The sequence below is a fragment of the Dermacentor silvarum genome, chromosome 1, assembly GCF_013339745.2.
Source record: "Dermacentor silvarum isolate Dsil-2018 chromosome 1, BIME_Dsil_1.4, whole genome shotgun sequence".
NCBI classification, from domain to species: domain Eukaryota; kingdom Metazoa; phylum Arthropoda; class Arachnida; order Ixodida; family Ixodidae; genus Dermacentor; species Dermacentor silvarum.
The window spans coordinates 344,181,850-344,208,492 of record NC_051154.1 but is presented as its reverse complement, the minus strand read 5'-3'; the positions used below and the strand labels follow the sequence as shown (position 1 = coordinate 344,208,492).

Here is a 26,643-nt window from a genome sequence, read left to right as displayed (position 1 = left end):
CGCGTGCTTTGCACTACCAATTGTGCTAGGGTGATGGCCACCAATTTGTCCACTAACTTGGGCATTTATGTTTACTAGATCTGGCCTTAGGAGTGTTAGTCAGCGCCACTCAGAACTATGGTGGGCAGATGTGGAACATCCTTTTTAGCGCGATGGCATCGCTTAACACGTAATCTGGGGAGAGCAGGCACGTGGCTTATAAACCCTTGCATGCTATCGTAATGACATCATGGCTGCCAGATTTGAGACCCTCGCAATGAATAAACGAGAGTCTGTTGGCTTTATGTCGTCGTGATTAACAAAATCGAGCCCCTGGGTTCCCCCTTCTTCTCTCATTTATGAATCTTGCCACTCAAAACTTGTGAAGAGAGGTATTGCTTCCTTGTGCCTCATGAATGCTTTAAAGAAAAGTTGTGCCTATTCCATGCAGCTTAGTTTCCATGAGCAAGTAGCCAGGCTAATGCCCGCAGGGTACCCAACTTCTTTGTTGATGGCCGTGGCCGTGGTATGGAGCGAATAGCGCAGCCGTTGTCCCAAAAGTGTTCAACACTACGGTGAAAAGGACAAAAGCTAATGCGAGAGTGTACTCCTCACAGATAAATAGGTCGCGTTTTTAGATTGTTGGCGCACGTCCTAATCACTGAAATGATGGCTTACTATGCCTGTTTGTTTGCTTTGTTCTGAGTCAGATTGCTGAAGTTGGCGCATGCGCTGCTGGTTCAATGGCGGGACTAACATTTTCATTAAACTTTCAGTTGTAAGTCCAGCACTTGTCCTGTGTAGTTCTTTTTTGTATATCCTGTTTTCCGTTAGTTTCTTTCATCTACTAGTGTTACTGATCAATCACATTTGCGAGATTTTGTCGGACTTGTCGGTTATATGTCCTGACAGCATTGGCACTGTGCCGCACTCGCTATCTTTGCAAAAGGCTAGAAACTCAGTTGGCCATATATGCAGTAGAACCTCGTTGATATGATCCCGTTTCCTACGATTTCCTGGCACCAACGTTCGCAATCGAGAACACGAAAAATTACCTAATACATTTACGCTTCTTTTTACTGGTTAATGCATTAACCCAGTAAACACAATTTTTTGCACCAACATTCAGTACATCGCCAAACTGCAATCTTGTGATAAGTTTTCCAGCTGCTAGATCGTGTGTGAGCAAGACGCGAGGCACACGTGATCGAGAACAGTAGGCGGCCACCATGGCAGCTTCCCCACAATACTCGTCCACCCATGGCCGGCATGCGCTCAGTTTTCGCTTCTGTTATCAGCAAATTACCTTGCGAATTGTTGCACATCACATTGACAGATATCGCTGCCAGCCCTATGCGATAAGCATCTTCACCTTAGTAATGTGCGTTGTTGGGTGAGTTCACTTATCTGTTTCACAGCGCGTGTAGCATAGTGCCATTGGAAGCGTACTGCAAACTTTTAATAGGCGATAATTTAAACGTGCTGCTGTACCTTGCTGCAGGCAGCGAGAAGTGTCATGTTTTGCTCTGGCGGCATTGTGTTCTGGCATTGTGCGCCAGCGTGATTTCATTTCTTTTTCCTTGCCATCTTAAAACGCTACGCAATAGGAAAACAACAAAGCGTGTTTCAGGCACTCGAGCCCTGACAGCTCAGCACGCATCAGTGTCTAGGACCACTACAATTTTCGCTGAGTGGGCACGTCAAAAGGTACCGCCAAAATGCCCAACTCGAAGAAGCTGCTGACCCAGGCCTAATTAAAAGAGCGCGAATTTAAGCTTGCCAAAGCTGCAAGAACGACAACGTGCGTCTTCGGCCACTTAGGCCCCTCAAGCTCGTTGTGTCGTTTCGTGCTGCAACGATTCACGCAACGCTTCAGCATTACAGTAGTTGTCAACTACAGTTGAGCCTGCCAAATTTTTTACGGGACTTCAGGTCGTACGTTTTCCCGGTTAGTATGTCTTTTTCTAGTGTTTTTTTCCAAAACGTATGAACGAGGTTTTACTGTACTTCAACGCTTCCAGCGCAGAGTCACGAAGAATCTAGGGACTGCTTATATCCCCAAAAAGAATTGCTTGATAACTAACGTTAACCCAGGGCTTTTAACTTGTAGTCAGGGTTACACTGTAGCATTCAGAGTTGCCTAGTATATGCACAGTCCAAGAAATCCAGGTAGGATCACTTGTTTTTTTTTTCTTTTGTCAGAGAGGGCACTGCACGTAACTTTTGTCTGCAGAAGGCTTCATCTTCAAGTTATTTAGATCACATGTGACCACTGCCATTTTTACACAGAACACCTTACCACAATTCGTCACTGGTAATGGTTTTATCTAGGAAGTTGTCATATTTAACCTCATATTGGTTCAGTAGGTCTTGCAGATGCTCGTTCTGCTCTTCTGTAATCATTTCGAAGACTTCTGTGGTGCATACTATGGGATATTGGAACTTTTCCAGCATTGTTTGCACAATGCAGTTGAAAGCGATATCAAGCGCCTTAGTTGTAACCCACCAATTTATGTGAGTGAGCAGGTTGAGGCATTCTTGATTTTGTGGTGTGACAGCTGTGTATGGCCGTCCTGAATGTGGCTCGTCTTTCATATTGCTGACCTCAGTCCTTCATCACTCCACCTGTCTTCTTGCTGTTCTCACACATCTGCTGTTTGTTCTCCACAAACATTTCCACAAGCTTGAGTGAATGTCAGTGGGTGCAGTATTTCCTGCGTGCAGAACTTCACTCACATTTATTTGTGTCCTGCTATACTACATACGCAAGTAATGCCAAATGACATGTTGTCAGATTGTCTGTCAGATTGTTCTGGTCTGTTGCATGATATTAGAATTTACTTGATTTTGACGAGAGGTTCCACTCCTCACTGCTTACTACAAGCACCTGCATGTACTCTGGGCGTATTTGCAAAGACTGCCAAGAACGTGAAACAAACGACGTGTTTCCAGATGTCTGATCCTAGTTTTTTAGCTTGGCTTTGAAAAAAATTCAATTTTATTTTTATTTCTCTATATTAGAAAAAATTTGGCAGTCTGCGTGTAAGCACGAGATACTAGGGTTAGGATAATGTAACGCTTGTATTCCAATGCTATTCCTTATCGCGCTTCAGCATGGTGCGGCATTCCACCTACATTATTGCAGGATCAGCTGGTTGTGGATGGGGCATGACGAGAAAGAAATAGAATCAACTGAAAGGAAGCCTTACAATATACTGACCTAGGAAACATTGCCTTCAGTGTGACCTTGGTGGAATTGTTTGTTTTTGCAAATAGCTTCTTGCCAGCACTTGGAAATACCACTGTCGCGTAGCAACTGCAAGCGTATTTGCTGTATGCCGTGATGCACACATGTGACTACCAACTGGCGGGGCTGTTGACTGTAGCCGTAATGTAGTGATGAGGCACCAAAATGCTCTGTTAGCATGCACCTTTTTAATCGCACTGTGAAAGCGTTTCTTTTTTTTTTTTCATAACAGCACTTTGAGAAAGCTTATCATTGGCTGCTGTGGCTGTGTCACAGTGCCTTTTGTTATCTTGCATTTCACTGACTTGCAATGAACTGCCTGCGGCCCTTAATTTCCTACCTTCATTTTTCCTTTCTTAATACAACAAAACTAGTACTACTATTACTTATTGTGAGCCAATTACTCGCTGCCTTGGGGAAGGCCATAGGTGTAGCAGCCATTTTGTCGGATGCATTTAGGAAGGCACATTCAAGCCAAATGTAACATGAATTGTAAAGGAACTAAAAACACCTTTTTTTTTATAACTATTCTTGGCAAAAATAATGTGCTCACGCTATGTGACGGGCAGCCAAGCATTCAGGGGCCATATTCTCAGTCTCTCACTATTTTCTAAAGGCTCTCACTATTGTGCGGTAAACGGCCAATGCAACACTTCACTGGTGTGATGGGCATCCAATCAGTGACTTAGCCAGTTGGCATGTGCTAAAATTCATATATCAGGAAGTGGTCTCAAACAAGCATACAGCCCCTGTAGCCACAATACATTACCTCTAAAAGAGGAATTGTGCCAGTGTTACAGGTATGTGAGAGAATTGAAAGAGAAATGTGTATGCCACTTTCTGTCCTGTTTGATTCTCACCAGCTATACTGTGCAGTGGCATCCGTAACTGCAGCTGGACCTGCTGTGGTACCCCAGTGGCTACGGAGTTGCGCTGCTGAGCTTGAGGTCATTAGTTCGATTCTGGCTGCAGCGGCTGCATTTCAATGTGTGTGAAATGCAAAACCGTGTTAAAGAAGCCCAGGTGGTCAAAATTAATCTGGTGTTCCCCCGCTGTGGCGTGCCTCTTAATAAGATTGTGGCTTTGGTATGTAGAATGCACAAATTTAATTCGTTAATTTTTTGCAGGTGGTTCTTGAAGTTTTGTTTGTTGTAGTAAAAGCGGTGTGGTTTATTTGTGCCAGCAAGCAAAAAAAAAAAAAAGATGCAGAGGCCTGGTTGTCCTCTCCAATGCATTTACCATCATGTGCTGTGCAGAGGGTCGTGGCTGCTTCCAAAGAGACAGCACAGAGGGAGGAGGCCGTGAGGCAGGGCCACTTTGCACCAGTCAAGCACCATGTCCCACCAGTGTCGACTGAAACCCGGGACCACATTACTTGGGACAGAAAGGTGCCTTTCTTATTTACTAGATAATTTTTTTTTGTCTCTTCTACAGCGATTATTCTTTTTCTTTTTTCATGGGATGTGGAATGTGCTTTTGAAGTCGTCACAGAATGTTAACTTCTGCTCCTGAGGAAGGGCATGCCAGTACACAATATCGAAGCAAAAGGCCTGTGAACAAGGGTGCTTTCAAACTTATGATGCTCATTCCTCTGATCCACATGGATTATGGCAGCGACTGACCAACACTCGTTAATTGCAAAGTAGTAAATATGGAGTGACGTTGCATTAAAAGACAAACATTCAACGCTATCAACTTTCAGTAAGGTTTTTCAGCAGGGAAAACCGCAATATCTGAGATGTTGTGTGAGGACATCAAAGCAGCCAGAGGAAAAGAAAAGTAGCAGTTCTAGGCACTCTTGTTCAGTGAAAGACTTTTACTCTTAGCTCATTTTAATTCCTCTGTTCCAATCCAGAAAAAGAAGTGCCAAAACAAAGATTAGATAACTTATGTGTGGAATGTGCTCTGTGGAATCTCAGAAAGTGGTTTTAGATAGTCAGCCTTGCCCATTTGACATAGCTAGTGTTATGCAGTCGTGCTTCATTAACATGGACACTTTGGTTCCCACACCATACTGTCGGTAAAGCAATTCGTCCATAATAATGAATGAGAATTTCACAAAGTCTGACCAAGTTGAAGCGCATTATTCTTGTTGCCGTTACCAAGAAATTGCGGTGCAATACCATGCTGTGATGGCAGACTTCACATTGATGGTATTCCCAATGATGGAGCCTTCAGTCAAAGAAAGAGCATCCAAAAGAAGGAGTGCAGCTAGAAGAGCTACAGCTTGTTGACAAAGCAAGCACATAAGAATAAAAGCTGCTTTGTCTCCACTGACTTCTGTGCACGAGAGTCCAGTAGAGCAGCTGAAAGAATGACGTAGAAGGACGAGACTTCTTTTCAGTAAGTGCACACACTTCAGAAAACACTTGAACACCGATACCATCGCATAAGTGTCACTATGGAAGACATTGTCTACTTGACACCATGGTCTACTTGACAGCACTGGCCAGTACTGTCAAGTAGACCATGGTGGGTCTTGCTGCTGGCAGAAAGCTGCACATATTTAACTGCCTGTATTTACAGAGCTTTTAGCTCCTTTCATTTAGAGGAGGCCCTGTATGTACCAACACTCTCCATATTAAACAGACAAAAATACATGAGCTCATGTGGCTGTTGTGCATTTTTGCTTGGTCCATTACATTTGAAATGTTTGGTTCCTGCAAAAATTGTTCATAGCTCAAGCAGGTCATCCGTAATAATGAGGGTCATAATAGCGAGGCACGACTGTATTTTACTAGCTTCCTGGTCAGAGAATTTTTGGCAAGTTAAGTCTGGGAAAACCTGGATAAAGAGAAATGGGTTTCAGAATTAAGTATCTACTGAACACTTGGAATTACGTTCACTCCATTACAAAGGCCTTTCTTGTTGATATCCAATTGCCACTGTCCTCTGCCCACCAAGCCTACACTATACCTGGTAGTAGTTCTCTCATTTTTTAGACCCAAGCTATCAAACAATCTCTGATCACACCCAACTGTTGTTGCTTGTCTAATGTAATTTTCACAAACTGAACAGCACAATCTTATTTGGTAAATGTAGAAATTCTTATGCTTAGCTTTTCTGTGTATACCAATGACACAGTTAGCAAATTGCTGATTTGCCTTGCAAGACTCTGAAGCAGGCTTCTAGCCTAGTCCCAAGACAATCAGAGGGATCTTGCATGCTATTAATATTAAGCTGCCCTGTCTACCACTGTATCGGCAGTGTCAGTAGGGTTTCACTGTCTTGAGGGAACCAGTGAAAATGCATAGAAGCTCTGTTGTGGTTAATTCCAGTGGTTACCTCTACATTTTGATGTTATGCACCATGTCGGGACTGTGTGCTTGTTATGCAGCAACAAGGATCTGAGAAACTCGTGAATTACTATCTTGTCTATAAAAGTCAAGTACATTTGCATGGTCGTTGAAATGCTGAATGGGGGAATACTAAACAGTTCAGAAATGACTAGTAGTGTTCTCATTGTGAAAGAAAGCGTTTTAAATGAGTTTTCTCTTTTGGTCTTTCTATTTTTTGATGAAATTGAGGAATTCAGCTCAACCTTGATACATTATAACAAAATTGTGGTTGCAGCAGAAAGTTTTGCTAAAAATTGTGAATTTTGTCAAGTCAAGGTTTTTATATGTCTCAGCAGCAAAAAAAACATTGCTTCACAGGTTCCTGTAACTGTCCTGGTGAATAACATGAAGTCCGTAAGCATTTATGAAAAGAATCTCTTGGGAATGTCGACCAGTAATTACAGGTTGAAAGGCAATGGTGCATGTGGTTTAGATTGTGCTGAGAGCAAAGCTTTTGTGTGGATTGTGTATTTGCTGGTGGTTGCCATCTCATGATTCCATACGTGTGCGTGTGTCATCAACATCATGGCCTGCCAGTGCTAAGCAGCCATTTTCTTGTTTACGACATTATTTTGGGTCGCAAAGCAAAATGTTCAGTCAATTCGCCTGCACCACTGTGAACCAGTTTACGGCAGTTCACGAGAAGTTCATAAATTGTGCAGCTCGATTTCTGCGGTGCAGGCGTTATGTTTTGTCTGACTAATGTGCACCAAGTGTGTAAGTTTCAGAGGTCCTGAACCCCTGGTATTATCGACGTCGTGAGGCATAAATACACCCTGCTCTTGAGTAAATACAGTGAAATCTCGATATAACGAACTTCAGGGGACCGTGGTAAATGGTTTGTTATTCTGAAAAGTTGTTATAGTGAAAGCCCCTAAATTAAACATTCCGTCCATTAACTTATCAGTTCATAAAATGTCATCATATGAGCTATCCATGAAGACGTCGCTGTTGGCTCTCGGCCCGCGCTGTTGCTATTTACCATAGATTCCCGCGCCACGCACCACCGAAGCACCGTGTAATGAGAGTGACGCGCTCAAAACAGATGCTGACGTCGAGAAAACTACCAACAAAAAGGAAGCTCCATGTCGCCTCTAATGCGCAATGTTTCTTGTTTGTTTATTTTCACAATCCTTGCCGTGGACACCGCAACTGTCTCCCTTGTGACATGCCGCTGTCACCGATTTGCGTGATCGTCGCGCTGCTTTCGAGTCTTTTTCGTAGCTTGTGGAGTGATTATCATGAGCGATTGACCTTTCGAGAGGCGGCCGCTTTCCGACGTGCCGATGCTGTGTGCCAGCGTAGTTTCTTTCTTTTATTTTTTTCTCGGGCGCCGTCTCAGGTTTTCCGGACCCGTGCGCCGCGGCGTCCGCTTGCTGCGCCTTGTCGTCTGCTAGCCTCCTGATTCGGTTGCCATGACTGGATACATGGAAATCTAAGAATGCCAGATTTTGGAATATGGGTTCGTAGTACTGAGGCGTTGTTAACATGACACAGAAACTAAATAACGATCGTTATTCTGAAAAGTTCGTTAATGTGGGGTTCATAGCAACGAGATTTCACTGTACAGCATACGTGCGCAAGCGGGGTTTCAGCGGCACTTGCTCCCGTGTTTTGTGTTTTCTGCAGTGCAGCTGCTTCGCACATACCATATTTACACGATTGTAAGTCGACTCGAATGTAGGTCGACCCCCCCAAAATTGCATGTCTCAAAAAAAAATTGTGTGTGTGTGTGTGTGTGTGTGTGGGAAGGGGGGGGGAGAAAAACCACGTGAGTGCATTTCACACAAGGGAAATTTATTGATGGGGTTTTTAAGACTACGCATCGTCACTAGAGTTGACCTCACTGGTACTGCTGCCGTCATAGCTGCTGCGGTCCCACAGCACATCGTCATCAAAAGTGAGTCCACACTTCGCGAACGACCGCACCACGACATCGCGCGGTACAGCCCCCCACGCAGAGAGGACCCACCCGCACACAGTAGCCAGAGAGGCCAAATTTTCTCGCGCTGAAGGCGCCACTGCCGCACCACACGTTCACCGACTCCAGACTTGCGTCCCGCTGCGCAGTTGTTAGTTTCCTCAACATGGAGGATAGCAGCCCGTTTGAACGCTGCTGAGAACGAGCGCTGAAAGTTCTTGGCACTCATGACAGGCGCGACGATTCAGCACAACAGCAGAAGTGACAGACGCGCGCCGTCGTCGAAAACAATCGTATCTCAAAGAAAAGCTCTTCCGCCAACTACTAATACCCTCCAAACAACGGCTCTTCCGCCAACTACCAATACCCCCCTAACGGCGGCTCTTCCGCCAGCTACCAATACCCCCTAAACGGCGGCTCTTCCATGATCGATGCTCCCACAAGAGCCGTGCGCTCGTGGTGCGCGCAATCAAAATGTATGCAATACAGTAAATTATTACGCTACGCTTCTACCGTAACCATAAAAACGTAGGTGCAAAGTTGTAACCACGCCGTAGCGCCCCTGATTTCTCATTTCTCTTGCCGTTACTAGCGGTACACGGTTCAGTTTCGATTCTAAGTCGACCCCCCAACATTGGATTGCCAAATTTGAAAAAAAGGGTCGACCTACAATCGTGTAAATACGGTATACATCTGCACCAAGTCGGTACCGACTGTAGAGAGAGTGCAGCAAGATCGCCATGAACCAGCCTGGCACCTTTGGAAACAAACAGCGTAGTTCGGACGATGCCAGTGCTGCACCGCTGAAAAAAATGGCAGGGTGCAGCACCTTGTGACTTTCTTCAGGTGGTGTAGGTGACTCGAACAGACCTAAAGATTATCATAGCGCTATCTGGAATAACATTGACATGGTGCAATGACACCAAAATAGTGCTTATTCCTTTTGTTGTTGCTGAGGCACTCGTAAGCTCACTTTCAGTTGATGTTTTTCCTCTTGTGACTGCTTGCTGACACATTTGAGAGCATATCCACCAGACCACAAGCACAAATGTGGCATGCTGAATGTGGTTTCGGTACTGGCACGACAGACGACAAAGTAACATGTTCCATCATTCGCTCAATTATGAGAGAGGATGCATGCAAATAATGAATGCTCTGTTGGCTGATGTTTTTCTTCAACTTATCACAAAGGCTATCACAAAGGCGGAGTACGAACTCCGCCTTTATGAAAGTGAACACCCAATCATGTGTCCTGCAATCTGCAGCAGCCGATTATTGCGCAGCCGTGAGGTGACTACAATAAGCTTAACACATGCTAATGCCAACTGCAGGTGCTGCTTTGAGCTTTCTTAGCCGACTGTTGCCATGGATTCAGATTCATAGTTCTTTCAACCACCGATTGCTGACTCAAGCAGCTGTCAAGCCTTTCCTAGTTGCAGGTTGGCGGCCAATGTAGAGTGCAGGACACGTGCTCGTGTGTTTCCTTTCATAGAAGCAGCATGTGTACTATTGTGCGCAGTGTGAGTTGTAACGTGAAAGCGCCTGGCAAAGCGGTTGTGCATTGTAGCTCATACTGAGCACGATAGTACTATCGACCCAAAAAGTTTTTACGGACCACGGGATCTCAGAAAACGCTAAATGTCTGGGCAGCCTTTAAAAGTAGCTAGTAAAACTGTACATCACAATGTTGTTCGCATATACCAGTAAAGGCTGGAAATGGGAATACCGGGGTGCGTTTTGAGGCTGCGGAGATATTCAGCTTTTTGTCAGATCTCTTGGTCCGTAAACTTTTTTTGGTCGATAGTAGAGGCATGTGATGTGCAAGGACTTGATAAAATTGAAACAGAACAAAATTAGTTAACTAAATTGGTGGGAAAAAGTACATGATCAATGGAACTAAGGTCAGGAAACTAAAAAAGTTTGTTTAATCACACATTTTGCTAAATTGAGCTTACTTTAGTGAGAGTTGACTAGCGAATTTCTTTTTTTTTTTACACATTTGCTTTTTTTTGTCTATTGATTGTCGGGAATGTCGTAGCAGTCATTTGAAATATACCAGGAGCCCTGTTGGCTGACTTATAATGTGGTGTGGCAGTTTCTAATACATGAGTTAGTCTAATGCAAAGCTTGATTCTTGCTCCTAATCGCTTAGATTGTGTATGATATTGGTGAATGAGCTATTTGTCGGCGCTACTGTCACTTGCAGTGAAGTGGTACCCAGGTCATGGAGCTACATTTTGACAGCAGAAACCTTGCTAGCTTTCAATGCAATAGTGTACTGAAAGGAAAGAAACAAAAAATTTGTGCTTTTTTCTGTTCTTTTTCAAGTAAAGAGGCTATGGGGATGCACTCGAACCCATTTACAACAATATTCAAGTGCCAAGAAAATCCTATTGTTATAACTGATAATGGTTTTAACCGGGTTGCATGAAAAAAGTGGAGGGGACAAACATTAAAACATTTTAATTAGACGGACAGAAGTGCAGCGGGGGGGAACCCCCATAAAGCATTACTCGTTATAACTATACTCAGATGTAACAATGCGCATCAGCCGCACCTTCAACTTTTGTGTGTGTTTATGGTAAAATTAACCATTTACTACTGTTCCCATGCCACATTATTGACTATAGCAAATAAATCTGGCGACTGGGTGTCTGTGTCGAAAATAAAAGAAATGCAAAATCCAGGGGAGGGGGGGATGTCAGCTGCTTTGCCACACCCAGCTTTGTGCCGAGCACCCCGCATGCCTTTGTCACAGTCATGACAAAGGCATGCGGGGACAAAGTCCCCCATCTCCCTTCCACACCTCTGAGGTCAGCAAAAAGATGAATGGGAGATGGGCGCAAGAGGCCAGTGATGCGATAAAGGCATGCCATGCGGGGTGCGCAGCACGAAGGTGGGTGTGGCAAAGCAGCTTGCATTTTTTTTTCTGGCTCAGACACACAGTAGTCAGATTTTATTGTTCTTATAACCAATTATGTGGCATGGGAGCATTGTAGTCAGCGGTTTATTTTAGGATAGAACACATACAAAAGTTGACAGTGCATCGGCCGATATATTGTTAAAAATTGGTATCGTTATAAGTGGGGTTTAACTGTATATGCTCTGCACTGCAACATCTAAATAAGAGCTTTTTGATTCTTGTGGCTGTAATCAGCTCATGAGTGGTTCATGGCACCAGTGTTGGGAGCAGTTCAGATGATGCACCAAATGCAACATGCTGATCAAGCACGTTGCTCAATTGCCTGGAGCAGGTTTTTCAATGTAGCGCAAACTTCCAGTCCATGCGTAAGAACTACTTTTTGAAAGCTTTGCATGTTGTGTGCCATAAAGGCTTCTTGCTCACTTTGGCAGTATGGATAAGCTAACCTAATTGACCCACACTGGTCTATTGTGTGAATACATGGCAACATCCTGGCAACAGCAGCAACAGCAAAATTTAAAAGTTGAAGGGGCAATTCCTGCTAGATGCATACAGAAACATTGTGTTTAGGACGCTTTCACACATCTATGGAAATGCCAGCTTAGTCAAAATATGTTACCTTCTCACCTAGGTGAGTGTTCTCTACAAGACGCTGTGCACTGTGGCTGTACTGGCTCACCAGCAGGTTTAAACATTCTCTGCACCATGGTGGCACCATACCTGCACTGCAGTAAAGAACCATAGAGCCACGGGGCAAGCTTTTGCACTGGATAATCTAGGGCTATGGTTCAGCGCACCATGAACTAGCACATGCAGCACATTGGGCCACCTGTAAATTGCAGAAAACAATTGTTTGCAGTTGACTCATCTCTACAAAATTATGTGCCTGCCCTTTTGAATGACCTTGGGCCATAGATTCAACTCCTTGCTATGATGGCTGCATTTTGATGGCGGCAAAGTCCAAAAATGTTTTGTGTACTTATAGATGAATGCCAGGTGATCAAGATTAATACGGAACCTTTCACAACAGTGTCATTCATAGCCCTATCATTGTTTTCGTTTTGTTACAACCCATGAATTTATTAGAAAATAACCTGTTTTTTAAATAGACAGGGTGTAATTTTAGGAGCTAAATGTACTGACTGGAGGCACTTGTGCAAATTGCTCGGTGTTGAACAGAGCTCAAACATTGATTGAAGTCAATGCATCTCACACTCTTTACCTTACCAATTTTTCAGAGCCCAGCAAAGGGAGGCCATGCAACGTCACCACAGTGAGTAGTTGTCAGTGTAGCCTTGATTACATTGAACACTGATCATCCATCAAATTTGTCCCAGCTGTAGTGCAACCATTCGATGCATTCTTGGGGGCTTGTGTGAATGGTTTATTTTAAAACATTACAAGCTCCCAGTTGCATGACATGTTACTGCCACCTCCTGAACAATGGCTTCAGGCAGGTGGGGGCTCCTTACGCTGCTCTTCCCTGTGACCCAAGTTGTCTACCAGCTCGGGTCACTGCGTATGCGCCCTGATAGACAACTTGCTGCTGTCTGACCTAGTAGACAACCATTGGGTACGTGCCACTGGGCATGTGCCCATGCAGACAACTTACACCCCATAATTACATAAGTGTAATCATTAATATCTCTACCAGTAACGAATTTCCCATCCCCAAATTACATATGCACCACCACTTGAATGCTAATCTCTATAATGTAGAGTCGTAGGTAGTCATCCCCCAAGGATGTGTTCTGCCTGCAGGTCATTGTACCAGAATGACACTGGAAATGTCAAAGATGACTACAATGTAGTTATTTTTGCCATTTTCCAGTGTTTCAAGCAAAATGACAAACTCCCCTATGTGGCCCTATATTATGGTTCCAAACTAGTATGGTGGCATTTGATGCAGCTGTACGGCTATTACTGTTTAGAATCAGTGTGAGTTCCTTTGCAGTAGTAGCTTGGCTGGTATGTTTTTTTCCAGCTACATTCACGATACTATTGCTGTCACATTAAGCCATAGCTTCATTAAAGGTGGCACTGAAATGTTTTTCTTGAAACCCGAGAAACAGGCTGGAACAGGTGTGATGGCTTTCAGTGAATATATATTCCCAAAATGTTTTTTATACTTCTATCGCCCAGGTGTACAAAGTCATGCAAACAGTACAAAAGAACTCAAAAGAGTTCAGGGTTTCTGGTATGCAAAGTGACCTCGGGGCGCTATTTCTAAAACTTCCCAACGAGCGCATTGTTTACTTTCCTCGTTCCCCCTTAACTCACCAGTTCCTCTTAGCTGGAATGACGCTGATAGCAGTGCCCTGCCCTTTGCTCCTGTCTTGCTTTTTCTTCTTTCCACGGTGCACTTATGGTAACCTTTGAGTTTAACGTCTGACAAGGTTGCCCTGGAGCGACAAAAGAGCAGCGACAGGACGAATGAGAGGCATTTACAACTGCTGATTCTGTTTTCTAGAAGATCTAGTAGGGTTGGCAATCATGCATGAGCTTTACCGCATGAGTAATTCATGGTCATGAGCGATTACCCAATGGCTCGGAGCCATCTATGGGTCGTCGCACTAGCTCTATTAGTCATCAAAAAAAAAAAGATCTGGGGCTTCAAAAGCCGCAGGAGAACTGCTCGAGAGGGTAGGCATCCAGCTGCATGCAGCAAAATATTTGGCTCGCACATTCATGGCAGCATTGTCTGCAAATCAAGAACTTTTCCTACCATGCTCAGAAAGTGGTTCAGTGCCCCTTTAACGATCCAGTATGTGATTCAGCAATTTTAATACAAAAGCCTGCCATGCAGTTATGGGCTCTCAGGAGCAAATACTGACTGAAAGGTGCATTCAGTAGAGGAAAGGCTTGCCGTTTATGCGAATGCTTCCCATTTTTTTGCTTTTCCTGGAAAAAATGACAGATGATCTTCAGCAACAAAGATAGTTATGTCAAGGTAAAATGTAGGAAGCAGCATCAATGACGTAGAAACTTGGACCGGTTGGTGTAGCAAAATTGAGATTTTTTAGGACGAGCGCTTAAACGAAGGAAAAAGAAAGTGCTATGTGTTTGTCCTTTTCATTGTGCTTTGTATAATGCGCTGGTCCTACAACATCTGAAGTAGGAAGCAGGTTGCTGTGCAAGTTTCGTGACCGTGATTCAGCACATGGGCTGAGTCTGTGCACAGAGCCATGTTCTGCTCTTACATAGCACATTTCAGTGAGGGTTTGGGCTAACCTGTAAGCCCATTACCAGCCCACAAACCAGGCTTCAACGTCACCACCTTCCCTCTTGTGGTGTGGGCCTGGCATAAAGGGCATCATATGGGATGGGCGAGCTACGTAGAAAGCCAGACTGACCGCATTGCCAATTGTTTGCACAGAACTGTAGTGCTGTGTTGAGCACTGAGTATTACAAGCTACTTGTCATTGCACTTGCTGTGCACTTTGGGTGAAAGAGCTGAATTTAAGCGCTTGCAATGAATACTAAGCAAAGAATATCATGCAAAAGAATGCCTCAACTCCGCGACTGTTGTCAGACATTTTCCTTGGTAACAAAACTTATGAAGAGCCACAAGGGAATTTGCTAAAAGCAGCAGATCTAAAGGTATACCTTCAAATCTTGTCAGCAAATGTTTGCATGGTGAGTTACAGTAAAAGGCCTGCAGACACACAGCGAGTCATGTGTTTTGTTTTTCTCGGCCCTGAATTGGGTTGGGTATGTGCGTTGCAGAAGTGAACCACGAAGATGCCAGCACAGTGCAATTTGCAAAGTTCTGGCAAACCTTTTATGAAGTGGTTAGTGTGTTTGGTCTTTGAAGTGCCGTTGTTGCTTCACCACTGTTAAATAGAGTAGGTAGACTAGTAGGCATCAGTCTACCCTATGGAAGACAAGTGAGTGATATACTCGTACAATGGCTACCCACTGCAAAACTTGTGGTTGCACACTAGACTTCAGCAAATGTACTGTGCTTTAAGCAGTTTGAGAATACTTATGCATGTTTGCTTTTTTATGCATACCTGTTCAAGTTTTGCAAAGGGCTGCAGGCACATTACAATGCCTTTTTATTAGCCTAACTAAAAAAGTCTCAGTTTTGGCAGTTTCGGCCAAAAGGCGAAGCATCAATTGTGATAGACAGTTGTTCGAAGTAAGGTTAGTAGTTTTATCGGCTGTATAAATTGCAGTAATCATTCTCTTACTAGCTAAATTAAAGGGGCCCTGAACCACTCTTTATCGAAGTGAAAAAAGGCACATGAAGTGAAAATAGGTTATTTCAGAAATACTTTGCAGCAAAAAGTACTTCAATGCGTTCAGCTTAAGCGGAGTTATTGGCAATCAAACATGGCCTCCGCTGTGCTCCCGTTCCTTTTTCAATGCCTTGCACTATGAAGGCTACAACAAAGTGGGGTGGAGCCACAACGTTCTGCCTTCAAAGTGTCACTGTGACGTGCAGTTTAAATTTTATTTTGGATGTTAACGTAGACGTCGTGACTTCAGATTTTGGTGCCTACGATGCGCTAAACGTAAGCCGAACGCAGTTATCCTCAGCGAGCCGCAGTGCGCTTAGCCAGTGGACTCGTGGCAGCACCCCGCGACGGCCGCGGTATCTGCGCTGCGTAGACCACCACAGCTACCAATAGCAGCCGTGTATGGGAATGCCCTTTATTACGAAATAAAGTATTCAGAAGAGAGTGAGGATCGTGGCTTCTGTTGAAAAGAGAGCGTTTGAGAGAAATGTGACCGCACTCCGCTTGCGAGCTCCATGCACTGCGTACGACAGCAAAACTTGGCTGAGATGTTCATAGCAACGTATGTTACCTGCGGACTATGTTATTTAACCAAGCTCGAGGGGTGGTTCAGGGCCCTTTTAACAAGCATGGCATCATGCTCGCGCAAGCAAACATGAACAAATCTCAGTCAGTGGCCGCGTACACTCGCTGTCAGAACGCTGCCGTGATTAGAGCAGCTGCAGCGGCGAGTGAAACACTTTGTGCTGCCTTTAGTTTCAAAGCTTCTTTGAAACTTGAGATTACGCGTCCTCCAGCGATAGGTGCGAGAACACAGTGCACACAAAGCGACACGCCATCTCGGCTCTTGTAGCCATTGTACCTGCCTCATATTATGTCCAAGATGATAGGGCATGTGTGGCCACGCTAATTCGTGCCAAGCACAGCATGACCGAGCTATAGCGCGTTTACCTGCCTCCCTTCCTCCCCCTTAAAGTGTGCTACCCCTCCCTCTCCCCCTTTTGCGCACAACACTGGGCAAGCGGGAAGATGGCATCCATCAAGCCACCATCCTTCTCAAGTCACACTCTCATGCTTTCTCTTGCACCTACAGTAACCAGCACCGTGGGGTGCGATAGGATCTTACCATGCTTGAACTGTATGCGGATTATCATGGCGACAGTGGAAATTCGCTTGGAGTGTCCCTATGATTGCTATCACAATAACGGATAATTAGGTATCTAAGCAGGCCTTAGCAATGTGATGCTACTTCCTTAATTTGACATCTGTGGTGGGCCGACAGAAGCATGTCTTTGTTCTTACCCTATCATATCTAATACCCGTGCCACACGGGCAAAGTAAAGTGCACTTTGAGCGAGTGCACTTCAGCGCGCTGAGTGTCACTTTGGCGGTGCGCTGCTACACGAGAAAGAAAAGTGTTCTTTCAAATTGATGGCCATGGCAACCGGGGGTCAGACGGGAAAGCACATATTTATTAGTATGTATAAAATGTGTGCACAAAAACAGTTTATTATTGTTAGAAACAACATTTACAATCCACCTTTATAAGCACCGGCAACGACGGCAACTTAACCAGCAACAGTCAAAACGACTCGATCCGCCAAAGAACTGTGCAGTCATTATCCGGCGTGGTCGTGAACAGTCCAAGAGCAAGAGTAGTTTTTTTTGCTGTTCTTGTTGTTTTTTTTGTGGTGTGGCACATTTTATTATCTTGTAACGTTAGCAATTTAAAACAATCTTATTAAAAATTACTCCTGACTCTTCTTTCAATATAACTTTATGTATCTTCTAAGCATTGCTAACGAGGCTACACACTTCGCGGGGTTCGCCGAACACACTCGACGGCGAGTGCGCTCTGCGGTGAGTGTCACTAAGCGTTCCCGTGTGGCAGCCTTCGATTGACACTAGCCACGAAGTGCACTCGCTCAAAGTGCACTTTACTTTGCCCGTGTGGCACGGGTATAGCCATTTTTCTTCATTATTGGCCACCTAGCATCACTAGTGTCGCTCACATGTGTTTCCCAAGATATTTATTTCACAGCGTAGTAGTAACTACGTGATTTGTCAGTGTTTGTGTTGTGTCAAGTCCTTTCTTGTCACTTATTGCATGCTGTTTTCTCCCTTTCATGAGCTAGCTATCCCCGTGATGCACCCTTTACACCTCATGGCCATCCTGGCTTCTTGCTGCAGGCGGGCGAGGAGGCATTTGTGTCCCTCATACCATGCTAGGCACTTGGACAAGATCGGGGCGTTCACATTTCGTGTCTTGCAAAACCTTTGGAAGCTGTTTTTTGGCAGTTATTTGGGCCAGTTGCAGAATTTTATTTTGCTTCTAGAACCTTTGCTTGGGTGAAATGGCAAACTAAACCATGTTCCTTATTGAACCTTTTCGCGGAGCAGTTTGCTCTAGAGGAACGAGATGGCACCTTTAGCGGCGCACCATATGTTGCCTCAGCAAATGCGCACGAATATGAAACCACTACTGCTTTTGCCCTAATACTGTTCGATCAGCTGTCGGAAATGCAAGTGGGTGTTCGCTAATGCACTGTGCCCAATTCATGCTGCAAAATGTGTAACGATAAAAGGAAGATGTGTGCGGTAGTTAGCTGCAAAAGTAGTGATTCCCATATTAAGGAATGGAATCAACCTGTCGCCACTGCTACATAAGGACTGCCTGTGTTGCCAGGCCTTCGCGATGCACGGCTTTCCTCGAGGATAAAAAAAAATAATTCATCCACCAGCGCTGTATAGCTAACCTCCAAAGAAAGGACTTCAACTCCGCAACGTCGGCACTTAAAAGGGCCCGAAGTGGAGAAATACATTTGAAGTGAAAATAGGCTATTTGACAATCACTTTTCCGCAAAAAGTACTTCAATGCTTTCAGCAGAAGCGGAGTTATTGGCAATCAAACACGGCCTCCATTGTGCTCCCCTTCCTCCTTCAATGCCTTGCACTGCGAAGGCTATAGCGGAGTTGGGTGGGGCCACAACACTCCGCCTCGTAAACCTAACCATGGCGCGCAGTTCAAATTTCATTTCGGACTTCCGATTTTGGTGCCTGCGAAGCGCTAAATGTAAGCCAAACGCATTTGTCCTCAGCGAGCAGCAGTGCGCTTAGCCACTGGACTCGGGGCGGCACCTTGAGGCGGCCGCGGTGTAGCTGACCGCCGCGACCAATAGCAACCGTGTATTGGAGTGTGCTTTATTATGAAATAAAGTACACAGAAAAGAGCGAGGATCGTGGGGTCTTTTGAAACAAGAGCGTTTGAGAGAAAGGTGACTTCGCGTTCCGCTTGTGAGTTCCACGGACCGCGTACAACAACAGAACTTGGCTGAGATGTTCACAACAGCGTATGCTACTCGCAGACTATGTTATTTCACCAAGCCAGAGGGGTGATTCAGGGCCCCTTTAAGAGTGAGTACTGCTCGTTACAAAAGGAAGTAACGCCACTTACTGGCATAGTAAGTTTCTCGCACATTATTTACACATCTACCCCTACTTGCACGCAAACTTACACCCGCCCTGTTGCCAACATATCAATAATAAGTGAAGTGAATGGGTGCACACTTGAATCAATGTGCCGAAGCATGAGTGACGGCGAGTACACCGACAAGACACGAATGTTGGAAGCTGAACGTTTTGTGACGGTCCACAAAGTAAGCAGGGGACTAGCGATAATATGTCTTTGCTACAAGCTACCGCAAAGTACAGAACATTTACATTCCAAGCTTTGTGCGCCGCTAAATCAAATCTATCGCAGCAGAGCACACCCGCGAGCGATTAGGCTGAAAATAAACAATGAAATAGTGGCCACACCAAGGAGCTTTACTGAGTCAGAAACATGACAAGCCGCTGCTTCAAAATGTTCGCCAAATAAAGAATGAGCACAGTAATCCTGATTTAATTCATAAGCGGAAAGCTTGGACAGGTTGGAATACATTTCTAGCCCCACTTTTAGTACAAGCACCATATACGCTGCTCGCGCCATTTGGACAAGGTGTAATGAGCTCTGAAAGCACCTACATGTCCTCTAAAACTGGGGCTAAGGCTTCGTGTCATCCACACAGTCACTGTCTACGATATGCGTCGAAACGAAGGTTTGCTGCGCCGCACTGACGTCACGCGCTTGCATTGTAAACATGGAGGCAGCTGAGGCAAGCAATGGAGGTGTCACCACATGATCAAACATGGCAGTGCCCACGGGAGCACCGGGAAAAGGGTCAATAACGGAGTTTTTCTTTCTGCATCAGCTCCTATGTGTAGCAGAGTGAAGACAGAAAATTCTGTTGTAGAGAAGACGTCTGTGAAAATGGTGTTTGGTGCAGCGGTGTTCTACTGTAGACATTTCTCATTTGATTTTGCAGAGATTGGTGGGCCACAGAGTAAGTATATTTGCTCAGCATGCATTTTAAAAGTTTATGTGACTGTATTTCGAAGTAGATTGATTTAATATGAGACGGGGGCATTGTATATGTCCATTTTTTTGTCTCTTGCGCCTACTGAAGGGGGCTATGAGAACTGGTGAACACTCTTAGAAGCCTCCGAAGTCAAATACACCCCGCCATATACAACTGAAGCTGTGCACTGATGCTGCTTTGATTTTTATTCGTAAATGTGTATGCCTGAAGGCACTGTGAACACCACTGTGAACCACAGTGTAGTAAAACGTATTGTTAAATTTGTCCTTTTTTATTGCGAGGTAATCGTTTGTTGGCATGTTGTGCAATTTATATATTATATTGCTTGTAGACAATGAGAGAAGCAAAATTTAGACAATTTTTCAATAGCACTAGCAGATTTGGCAGCACTTAAGTCAAGGTGAGCACCGGTTGAAAGTAAAAGATAGTCTGCCCCTTCAAATGTCGACCATCTTACTTCAGGTCAGTAAGCTCTGGCATTTCAAAAATGCTATAATGGGCTGTTAATACGAATGTGTTTTTTCTGTTCCCCATGGCTACATGCTTGGGTAATGCATATTGCCTCTGGCCAACTCCTTTTGCTGTTTGCTCATGCATTTGGAAAGCTTTCACAATAATGGCCCAAGGTAGTAGCATACCACCTTCTAATTAATTATACTTATTTGTAGGCACCATTACCCGTTGTCACATGTCTACAGACCACAGTGTGGCCAGGGCTGATGCCAAGTTGTGTATTGGGACTTCTCTTGTCTCCCCATCATGTGCTATGGGGAGGCCTCATTTTAGTGTTGCTGGGGGAATTTTGACATTTTTAACAACGGAAAGGAGCTAGCTGTGCACTAAACAGTGCACTAAAAACTAATTTCTGAATGCAACATGCCTTCATAGTCTCATCGCACAGTGCACTGTCCTGTCAATATAAGGGCAGCTGAATGGAAGGACTTAATTGGCAGGAACTAATTGCAGGTTGCGCGAGAAGCGCTTGTATCATTTTACTTTCATATTCTAATTTTCCTGTCTTTGTAGTTGCACTTAAAACAGCTTCAACATTACAACATTTTAAAGCCGGTTAGACATTATCCATAATATTTTTCTTCCATAATGTTGGGATAACTGGGCACCCCAGCGCACAGTATTTTATGTTATATATTAACATTCAGCAACAACTCTTGCTATCGCTCTAAACTACAGTATACTATGTTCATCACTGACAATTTCCATTGATTTAGTGTGAGCTGTCACTAAAACGTAAATCAATGTTTGAACATCGGACTCGCTGAAATTTTATCATCCTTTGCGCGCATAAAACCTGAGTGGCGCACGTTACTGAACAACACACCTCTTAGGAATACAGTAGTAAAAAGCTCGAATACTCTGAAAAGTATGTCATTCATACGTTACCATGGTGTTACGCTGTATACTCTGAGAAATGTTTGCACCCTTTGGGGTCTATTTCGCGTGCCTTTCCTTTCTTTAACGCTGTGCGCCTGGCATTTTCAGGTCACTGGTTGTGTATCTGCAAAAAATAAAATGGCATTGTGCAATAGCTTCAAATGTACACCTATGAGCAAAAGTATACTGGACCACAGGGTCGCCGAAAAAACTGAATTTCTTCGTAATTAATAAGCATTAACTGGAATTAATGGGTACACTGAAAAGCTCGCAATGACAAGTTTGGACTGCAGTCCTCAACTTCAAGTTGCGTTCACAGGCAGAGGAAAAAATCGGCTTTACCGCGCAACCCCTAGTCTGTACACTTATCTCTTAATCATAACAATGTTCGAAGTCTAAGTAAGTTGCGAGGTGCAGTGTCCATCTGAGCAAGTATGTAGTCATCTGGATAAAATGCAATATGTGTTGCATGAAATTATGTAATTTGTCGGTTAGAAATTCAAATAATAAATGATGCCTTTTTTTTTCTGGCTTTTTTGTCCAGGGCAAAAACAAAAAGTTTTTTTTCCCAAAATGTTTTTTTCTCGACACTCTGCATCACTAGAAAAAATTGGCCAGGGCTTAGTGCAGCAGCTAAACCCATGTTGGCTTTGGCTAGAGGTACTGTCAACAGAGCAAGATGATGAAAGACAGTGAAACGGCATTCCATTCGAGTTCCTTTTACTGTTGTTAGCACTGGGGAAGTCTCTCTTGTTTGTGCATTTGTCTGCTCATAGAGTTCCTGATTCAGCTCTGCCAGTCTGTGCAGTACTATGTTGCCACGTGACAGTCTATTCTGAGGTCGTGAACCAGGAGCTGAAAATCGTGATGTTGCCACAGGGTGGAGAATACCAGTCTTCCGTATTTCCCATAATCTCGGACACTGGAACAGCATGAGACCGCTGGGTGCATGACTAGTCTGTTTTCTATTGTGTTTAGGTGCACATTAAAGAACCTAGATGTTGAAAGTAATCCAGAGTAACCCCACTACAGCGTTCCTCATAATCATGTCATGGGTTTGGCACGTAAAACCCCAGATTTCACTTTTTATTTCTTCAAAATAGTTTCAATTAACCCCAACATTTCACTTGCAGGGGCAGCGACGATGACGAGTGGCCCACACCGAGCAGTGCCAAGCAATCTAGACCCTCCAGGCGACAGCCAGTTGCACTCAAGGTGTGTGGGCATTTTTGTGAACCCCATGATAATGCTGCATTCTGGGCAAGTTGTTGTGCATGCATGCTCTGAAAGATAGGGTGAGAAATATGTGTTTTCCATATCCTCTTTGTTGTACGCATCTTTTCTTTTTTTTTCTTTTTTCTTTTACCCGTGGGGTATCATTCAGACATGATTTGGCACTGCTAGTTGTGGTATGGATTTTAAAATTCCACACTAATCACTGCTTTTTGCAAATCAGTTCTGCGGAAGCCTGCAATGCAGTGGAGGTAGTTTTATGGAATGGGAAAAATTCTCATCCACCCGACTGTAGTATGAAGCTGCAGGGGAAACTCATACGGACGGGTTGTCCTCCACCCTTATATCGGTGATTGACAGTCAGGTGGATGACATTTTCTTTCTTTTATGATCCTTACTTTCCCTTATGACTTTTCTCTCTCTCTCTATGATCCTTACTTTGGCACTAATCCCGTTTGAGCAAACTAGTGCAGACTCGTTTGCCTAAAGAGACTTCAATTGGGTTATAACTGCCTGCAGCAGGGTGTGAGCATATTTGTGTGCAAATTAGAGTCTTATGCAGGTCTGTGTCGTTTTCATCCAAGGTGGCCTGCTGTTTTCTAAAATCTTTCTTGGGGTTAAGAGTGCACATTTCGTAAGCAGAGACAATGTATACTGATTCTGCTTTGCTTGTACTAGAACTGTATTTGCATAAATATAACATGACAGTACATACTGTACAAGGATGGACATTTAACGTCTGAGATTATAAAGCACTAGGTAAATTCTCAGATGAGATTGCAGTTTTGGCACTTAGATCCACAAAATTTAATTAATTTTCAGAGAGCGCATGCGTAAGGCTGTGTTGGTTGCACAGGGGGTTGCCTAGGCAGAACTTTGTCAGGATAGAGCACTTAGCAGAGGAGCTGCAAATCAAAAAAACAAGCTGGTGTAGACTGGAGGCTTTGGGTGCATAGAAAGAACTAGGACAAGGAGCCCTTAACCAAATATGATAATTCAGGAAGCATTGCTCATAGAAGCAAACTTTGAGGCCTCTGCTGTGAATAGAAAAAACAAAAAAAAGTTGTGGATACAAAGAGCAGATAAGTCTGTATGGAATACATTTGGTAGGACTGGCAAAAAAATTATTTTAGGTGGCAGTTTCTCTGTACATATTTGACAATATTAGCATTTTGCTTTGTCGGTCTTTCTGATCAAGGGATTCTTGCAAAAAAGCAGTGAAAACCTAGAAAAATGCTGAGAATGTTTATTCGCTAGACACTTTGTTAAAAAGATACTGAAGAGGAATAATGAAGTGAGCTGTATTAGTGAACTACACCCCTGCAGGAATGAAACAGTCTCTCTTAACCCTAAGGGGAGGCTTGCTAGCCTGAAAAGATACAAGAATGATGGACGGGTGGCAGCACCACCCCGAACTTGACACACTAGCTTGCTGTGACGTGGATTTTGACATCTGCTTGGGTCTAGCTAAGTCTTTATCAGTAAAGGACTATGCACTGCATTCTAAAAGAACCATCGACTCAACCCAGCAAGTTTTCAGAACTTTTCCTTTGCCAAAACAGCCAAAATATGAGGAAACACTTCGGAGTCTGGGACATCACACTGATGTACCTACATGGAGGCTACGGTTCAAAGTTCAAAAGCTGAAAGTTTTTCATTTTCTCTAGTAATAATTGTTTTCCTGCCAAATGAGTGAAGTATTGAGAGGTTAGCATTCTAGACTAATTTAGTAATTTTCTTTTAGTTTTTAGTGTTCCTCTGCATGCATCTGTGTATGGTATGAAGTGGAATTTTTCAGCGAATAGTTAATCTCGAGGTGTGATTTGAAACCTAGCGGGGATGCCAAATTTGTGCCAACATGACGAGTTTGCTTTTGTATGAACTTTTTTTCACCTTTAAAGATCCTTATGCTCTGTTTGGAACCATGCACTGAATATTACACGAGCCTTTATTCCAGTTACGCACTTCACAATGCATTTGGTTGTGTCTTTCAGCAACAGAGTGCATTTATACCTGCAGTAATCCATCTGCAGGGCTTGGCAGTAGTTTTTTACTTTCTTAGTAGCTTCACAGGTTTGTCACTTGTCCAGTGACCCGCCGCAGTAGCTCACTGACTATGGCATCACACTGCTGAGCTCGAGGTCGAGGGTTCGAACCCGGACGCAGTGGCCGCGTTCTGATAGGGTGTAATGCAAAAATGCTCGTGTACTGTGCGTTGGGTGCACGTTAAAGAACCCCAGGGGCTCAGAATAATCCAGAGTCCCTCACTAACACCAAGCCTCATAATCAGGTCCTGGTTTTGGAACATAAAACCTCAGAATTTAATACATGTTTAACTTGCCCAGTGGCCTAAAAGGCTTCGCATTTATGTACATAGGCAATGCAGTGTAGCATGAAAGAGGCAGGGTTAGGCATTTTTTTTTTACTGGAACTGTAAATAGGTAGCATGTGCAAATATTATTCTAAATTTCGAATACGAATCTTATAGTCCTAGCTATTTCATTTGAGAATTCACTATTCGAATATGTTTCCATCCAGATAGTATAAGGAATAACAAGTTAACACTTACTGGAGTCTCGAGAGAGAAAGGCCAATGGAAATGGTGATTGCTTTGAATGATTCTGCTGCAGGAGCTCCGATTTTGTTGCAAAGAGGCACCAGTTCTCGAGCTAACGCACGGGTCAGATAACTTGTGCTCAATAATCAGTACAAATAGATTGCATTGCATTCTAAAAGAGGCAAAGACCATAGCTATTGCAAAGTTCAGGCCCTCTTCCATGGTCTTTGTTGTGGTGTCAACTGGTGCTCCTTATGTGCACCGCAGCTCATTGGCAGCTGAAGAGGGTAGTGGTGCACTTGTTATATGCACTTGTTATAGAGAAACAACTGAGCCATCGGGAATGCCCAAATTTATTTGTTGTAGAGGCAAATACGTTGTAGTGGTCATCGCTTTATAGTAGGGGTGTGCGGATATTAAATTTTTTATTTCGAAGCGAATTCAAATACAGTCGAAACCATTTATAACAATATTCAAGTGCTGCGAAAATTACATTGTTATAACCAGTAATTGTTATAACCAGGTTGCTTGAAAAAAAGCAAAATAGGGGGATGGCAGAGCTGTTGTGAGAAAACTACAATGGAGGCCGTTGCCCCTCCCCACCACCTTCCTCCATCCGGCTGCTGATTGTGTTGTGCCAGTCACGTGTAACAAGCCTCAGCTGTCGGCGTTCAAGACTGGCAGTGCTATAACAACTGTAAAGCAAAGTGGGGTCACGGACGGCAAGTGGCAAGTACAGTTGAATCTCAATAATTCGAACTTGAAGGGGCCCGATAATTTGTTCGAATTAAAAGAAGTTTGAATTAAAAAAAGGACTTATTTTTGTAGTATTCGTGCACCATAGCACGATGTATGAATGGTGCGAGTCGTGAAATGCGGCGCGCAAGCACGTAGCGAGCGAGGGCCCCGAAACTGCCCATGCCGGCCAACGCTCGCTTCCCGATAACGGCAGAAAATGAAACTTAGGGAGCGAGCGGCGCCGGCAGGGCAACCATTAAAGGTGAGGGAGGAGGGCGGCGGCGAAGCGGATTTGGCCTTGGAAACACCGTCGCTTCGATGGCAGTGGCTTCGGTGGTTCCCCTCGCCCTCCCTCTCAACTCCCTCGTAACTCCCCCACCTTCGACTGTCTCCGTGCGTGCCCGCCGCCGTGCCGGCGCCGCCACACCCGCCTGCCTGGCGCCAGCTTAGCCCGCTCCCTGAAGTTTCGTGCTGTGCCGTTATCGGGAAGTTGGCCAGACTGGGCCTCCGCCGCTGCTTCCCTCTGTGCCGCAGCCGCAGCGTTGGCTGAGACGTCGGCACGTACACGCGCGTTTCGGCGTGGGGTTAAACGGCGACCTTGCCATGTAAGAGTGAAGTTTCCGCTGCATTTTTTTTTTTTTTTTCTTTTTCGCCGC

The 26,643-nt window shown here is 44.3% G+C and overlaps 1 protein-coding gene across 6 annotated transcripts in view; it reads left to right on the top strand.

The window, feature by feature from the left end:
- LOC119437380 (uncharacterized) overlaps positions 1 to 26,643 on the top strand; it is an 87,742-nt gene that overhangs the window by 16,065 nt on the left and 45,034 nt on the right. For 3 of the 6 annotated variants that reach the window (XM_049660487.1, XM_037704406.2, XM_037704413.2), the window contains exons 4-8: positions 4,483 to 4,614; positions 6,883 to 6,918; positions 12,647 to 12,681; positions 20,014 to 20,031; positions 22,593 to 22,674. In XM_049660487.1, the coding sequence (XP_049516444.1) occupies positions 4,483 to 4,614; positions 6,883 to 6,918; positions 12,647 to 12,681; positions 20,014 to 20,031; positions 22,593 to 22,674 (303 nt within the window). The remainder of the gene's footprint in view (positions 1 to 4,482; positions 4,615 to 6,882; positions 6,919 to 12,646; positions 12,682 to 20,013; positions 20,032 to 22,592; positions 22,675 to 26,643) is intronic. The other 3 variants (XM_037704408.2, XM_037704407.2, XM_037704409.2) reach the window with 3 other exon arrangements.